The sequence below is a fragment of the Diaphorina citri genome, unplaced genomic scaffold (genome assembly GCF_000475195.1).
Source record: "Diaphorina citri unplaced genomic scaffold, Diaci psyllid genome assembly version 1.1 scaffold5068, whole genome shotgun sequence".
Lineage (NCBI taxonomy): Eukaryota > Metazoa > Arthropoda > Insecta > Hemiptera > Psyllidae > Diaphorina > Diaphorina citri.
The window spans coordinates 1-4,467 of record NW_007382445.1 but is presented as its reverse complement, the minus strand read 5'-3'; the positions used below and the strand labels follow the sequence as shown (position 1 = coordinate 4,467).

Sequence of the window (4,467 nt, the reverse complement as noted above, 5' to 3'; positions counted from 1 at the left end):
AGTGACTGTCATCTTAACATATGAATCATGTTGATTCGCGAAAAGAATTCGAAAGATTCGACCTAATGTCTGTAATATCTCACAACTATTGAGCAGATCAGGCAGATAATACCTTGAAACTTTTAACCGTAACCTAAAATGAGTCATGGAACATGCTTAATAATTGGATTTAACAATGTTTTGTTTATAGGTTAGGTCATTTTGCTTTAGCCCCGAACTAAACGCTATTTACTTATCAGAACTAGATATGAAAGACATGAAATGAGAGAACCCCTACCAGTACAATACCTAGACCTAGAGGTGCAATAAAAAGATCCAGCGTGAGGGGGTCTCGCGGATGTTATGATAAAGCATCTTTCTGACGACCTGGTCGTTGGTGTTGCTTGACAGTGGTAGTTGTGTGTGGCATATCTTGATGAGCTTCTAGATCTACAGTTAGAGAGGGACTCTGCTTAGGAGATGTTTGCTGAAGCACGTTTCTATCTCCATCACATTGGGCACAGGAAGTAGCGCCAGGGTCCACTGTAGATCCTACAGGGTGATTGCAACCTGTGATACTTTGAGAACATGCACTACTGTTGTGATTCTCTCCACAATAAGCAATAACTATTCTTTACCTTGTTGGATGGTCTTCAACGATGAAGTCTTCTATTATTGTCAAGTTTTCATTTACAGTCTCTGCTACAAGAGGAGAGTGCAGGAAAGTTAATCATTAACTTCTTTTACAACAAACTCGTAGAGAATCGTAGCTGACAAAAATTAATTACTATGATATTTTACACCAATGAAGCCGCACCTCTATATTTCTCTCTCTCTCGAAGTTGATCTCACTCAGGAACACACTTATAAACACTGTATATTCGCGATAATGGCAAACAACAGCCTGGATTTATGAGAAGCTTCTATACACAGAGTACGGTAAACTAGGCATGTGTACGTATCAACCGCACATCAATCCGGAACTCATTCTAGCTCAGAGAGACCTGCCCTGCACTCAGATAAAGCGTAATGTACTGGACACAACAACGAGCGGAAGCTCGTAAGTGAGTGTAGGGATGTTCACTATTATAGATTACTAGCGAGCGCTGTAATCAACAACTGGTCACTATCATTACTATGGCAGTCTCTCATGCGATATGTTCCAGCTTCAACAGGTAGCATTATGCTGTCATCTTTCATGTACCTTTTGAGTTCTACTTCAATATTCAACTTTCGAATTGTAATTGTTAATTTTTCTGTTGCTCTTTGTTAATATAGGGTATTGTAAGATCAGGCGGACGATAAAGCAGCTACATGGCCCTAGTCATATTTGTGTTTATAAAAATATAAGAAAGGTATATAATATATAAAGGTACATATTGATAGCAGAAGAATGCAATAGGAAAAAAATGGAAAAAAAAGAAAAAGAAAAGTCTCATCCCTAAGAGAGAGTCCATCCAAAAAATGGGAGAGAATAGTAGTGGTAGTGAGGAGAGAATCAAGAGCAGTTATGCATGGTACGAAAAGGAGAGTAAGATATTCATGAGTGAGATCAAGTTTATGAGGTTTTGCTCATCCGCTCCGATTCTTCCTCCGTCCCACATTCCCGTCTAGCTCCGCGAAGCTATATTGGTGCCTAATGTTTTGTAGTTTTTCTTTTAAACTTTGTTTTTAGATGTTTAATTTCTAGTGTTTTTGAGGTCTTCGGGTAAAGTCGTTATAGTATTTTTATTCCTTGATATTTTGGTGATTTTTTGGCCATATGTTGTCTTTTGTTTTTGTTTGTCTGATGTGATGTGTGCCTGCCTGGTGTTATGATTGTGTGTTTCGTTGTTATGAATGATGGATTCTTTTTGGCTATGTATGGTTGTGGTGACTTCTATGTAGTATAGGGCGTAGTATGTGAGTATCTTGTTTTTTTGGGAATATGTCTTTGCATGATGTTCTGGGTTGTATGTTATATATCTTCTGATGATTCTTTTTTGTATGATGAATATTCTTTTGTGTTCTGTTGTGTTTTCCCAAAGTATTATTCCGTATCGAAGATAACTTTCGCCAATGCATAGTAATATATGTTAGTAATGATTTATGGTTAAATGTTTTCTTCAGATAGTTTATTATGTAGCATAGTTGGTTGAGTTTTTTGCATATTTTTTCAATTTGTTCATTCCAGTTTAATTTGTGATCTATTTCTATGCCTAGGTATTTTACAGTGTATTTTCTTTCTATCGTTTGGTTGTGTGTTATGTTGATATCTTCTATGTTTTCTTTTCTTATGGTATATATTATATAGTTTGTTTTGCTGAGATTTGGTATCATTTTGTTTAGGTTATACACCAGTCCATGTATTCTTTAATTGTTTTTTCGGCCTTTTCTTTCAGTTCACTTTGGGTTTTTGCTGATATTGTTATGCTTGTGTCGTCTGCGTACATTACTATTCCCCTTCTGTTATTGCGTTTTACTATGTCCGTGTTGTGTAAGAGTGTCGGGCCCTATGTTTGTCCCTTGACTAACTCCATTTTGTGTTTGGTTTTTCAATGGAAAGATGTTCGTTTATTTTTGTTTTTACTTTTCTGTTTCTCTAGGAATGATTTGAGCCATTGGTTAGAGGGAGATTATTGATTCCATATTTTTCCAGTTTTTTTACTAGTCTATCATTGTCAACCACGTCAAAAGCTGCGCTGAGGTCAAAAAATATCGTCATAACTAGTTCTTTTTATCCATTTCAGAGATTATGTGTGTTATGAGTTGGTAACAGGCTGTTGTGGTTGAGTGTTTTTTCCTGAATCCGTGTTGTTGGTGGCATATTATGTTATTCTGCATTAGGTATTCATCGAGTCTGTCTGTGTACGCTTTTTGAAGGATTTTGCCGATGTTGGATGTTTTATAGAGGGGCCTATAGTTGTTGATATCATATTTGTTGTTGTATTTGTGTTTTGGTGTGATTTCAAATTGGTTCAGAATGTTTGGGTATATTCCTTGTGTGAAGGATTGGTTTGTTATGTTTGACAGTATGTTTGATATGGTTATGCTGTGTTGTTTTAGTATGCTTGTTGGTATGTCCCAAGTTGTTGTGCCTTGGTTTGGTGTTATTTTATTGATTATTTTTCTGATTTCTGCAGGTGTTGTTGATTCTAGTGTCATTTCTGTGTTGTTTGTCATATTTTGTATTTCTTCATTTGTGTTGACTTGTGCTATTTGTTTGTTTGAGATGTTTTTGATTTTTTCTTCGACACTATCTATGAAGAAGTCATTGAATATTTCTGCTAATTCTTTGTTGTCTTTAATGGTATGGTTGTTTATATGTATTTCAATGTCTTCTTTGTATTTCGTTTTCCCAGTTATTTCATTGAAACAGTCCCACATTGCTTTATTTCTGTGCTTATTGTCTCTTTTGTTGATTTTATTTTCAATGTAGATTTCTTTTTGTTTGGCTATGTCCTTTCTGTATACTTTTTTGAGTTCATTGTATTCTTTTCTTTTATCTTCTGTATTGTTCATTTGAAGATTGTAGTGCATTTTTTTTAGTCGATTCCCTTTCTCAATTATCTCAGGTGTTACCCATTCTTTTCTCTTATCGTGGGGTGTGATGTTTTTTTGAGTTTTAGGATATGCTGTGTTGTATATATTCATAATTTGTTCCATTAGTTTGTTGCATTTGGTGTTTATGTTTTCTGAGGTATTGAGTATTGTATCCCATTCTGTGTTGTTGAGTAGTTCTTGCATTTTCATGTGGTTGTTTTCATCTTTCAGGTTTCTATATGTGATGAGTTTTTTTCTGGATTTTTTATGTTTTATTGTGTTAGTGTTGCATTTTAGATAGGTTGCGTGGTGGTCGGAGGCATGATTGATCAGTACTCCTGCTTCAGTTTTTTCTATATTTGTTATGAAGTAGTCTAGCCCTGCTTTTTCTCTGGTTGCTGTGGTGATTGTATTTTTTAATTCATAGCTGTCTAGTAGGTCTTTTAGTTGTTTATGTTTTTCGTTGTTGGTTAGGTGGTCAACATTTAAGTCTCCACCTATAACTGTTTTGTTTATATCTGCTTTGTTTTTTTCTAGTAGATTGTTGAAGAGATCAAGAAAGTTGCTAAAGTTGCCATTTGGTGATCTATAAATGGAGAAAATTTGAGTTATTTCTTTGTTTTCTGTGATTCTAATCCCTGCCCATTCGAAGTCCAGCTCTTGATTTTTCGGGCCCTTCTTTATTTCCTTTATATTCTTGTCTTCAATTTTCTCACTAACATAAATTGCGGTTCCTCCATGTATTTTAGATGATCTTGAGAAGTGAGTGATAAGTTTGTAGCTTTTAATTTTTATATGATTTATTGTGTCCAGTAGTTGCCAGTGTTCTGTGAGGCATAGTATTTGTGGTTCTTCCTTTTTGAGAAAGTTTTCCAGAAGTGGAACTTTACCTTTGCTAGATAGACACTGTATGTTTTGGTGTATTATTTTGACGTTGTAATCATTGTGATTTGGTGTTTTATTGGT

The 4,467-nt window shown here is 35.1% G+C and overlaps 1 protein-coding gene across 1 annotated transcript; it reads right to left on the bottom strand.

Moving 5' to 3' along the window:
• Positions 1–340: 340 nt before the first annotated feature.
• LOC103521359 lies at positions 341–4,255 on the bottom strand (the record flags this gene model as incomplete). Its single annotated transcript, XM_008486468.1, has 2 exons — positions 341–586; positions 2,833–4,255. Coding segments are annotated over 2 exons (1,669 nt in total), but the record flags the coding sequence as incomplete, so codon positions are not given.
• Positions 4,256–4,467: the final 212 nt, after the last annotated feature.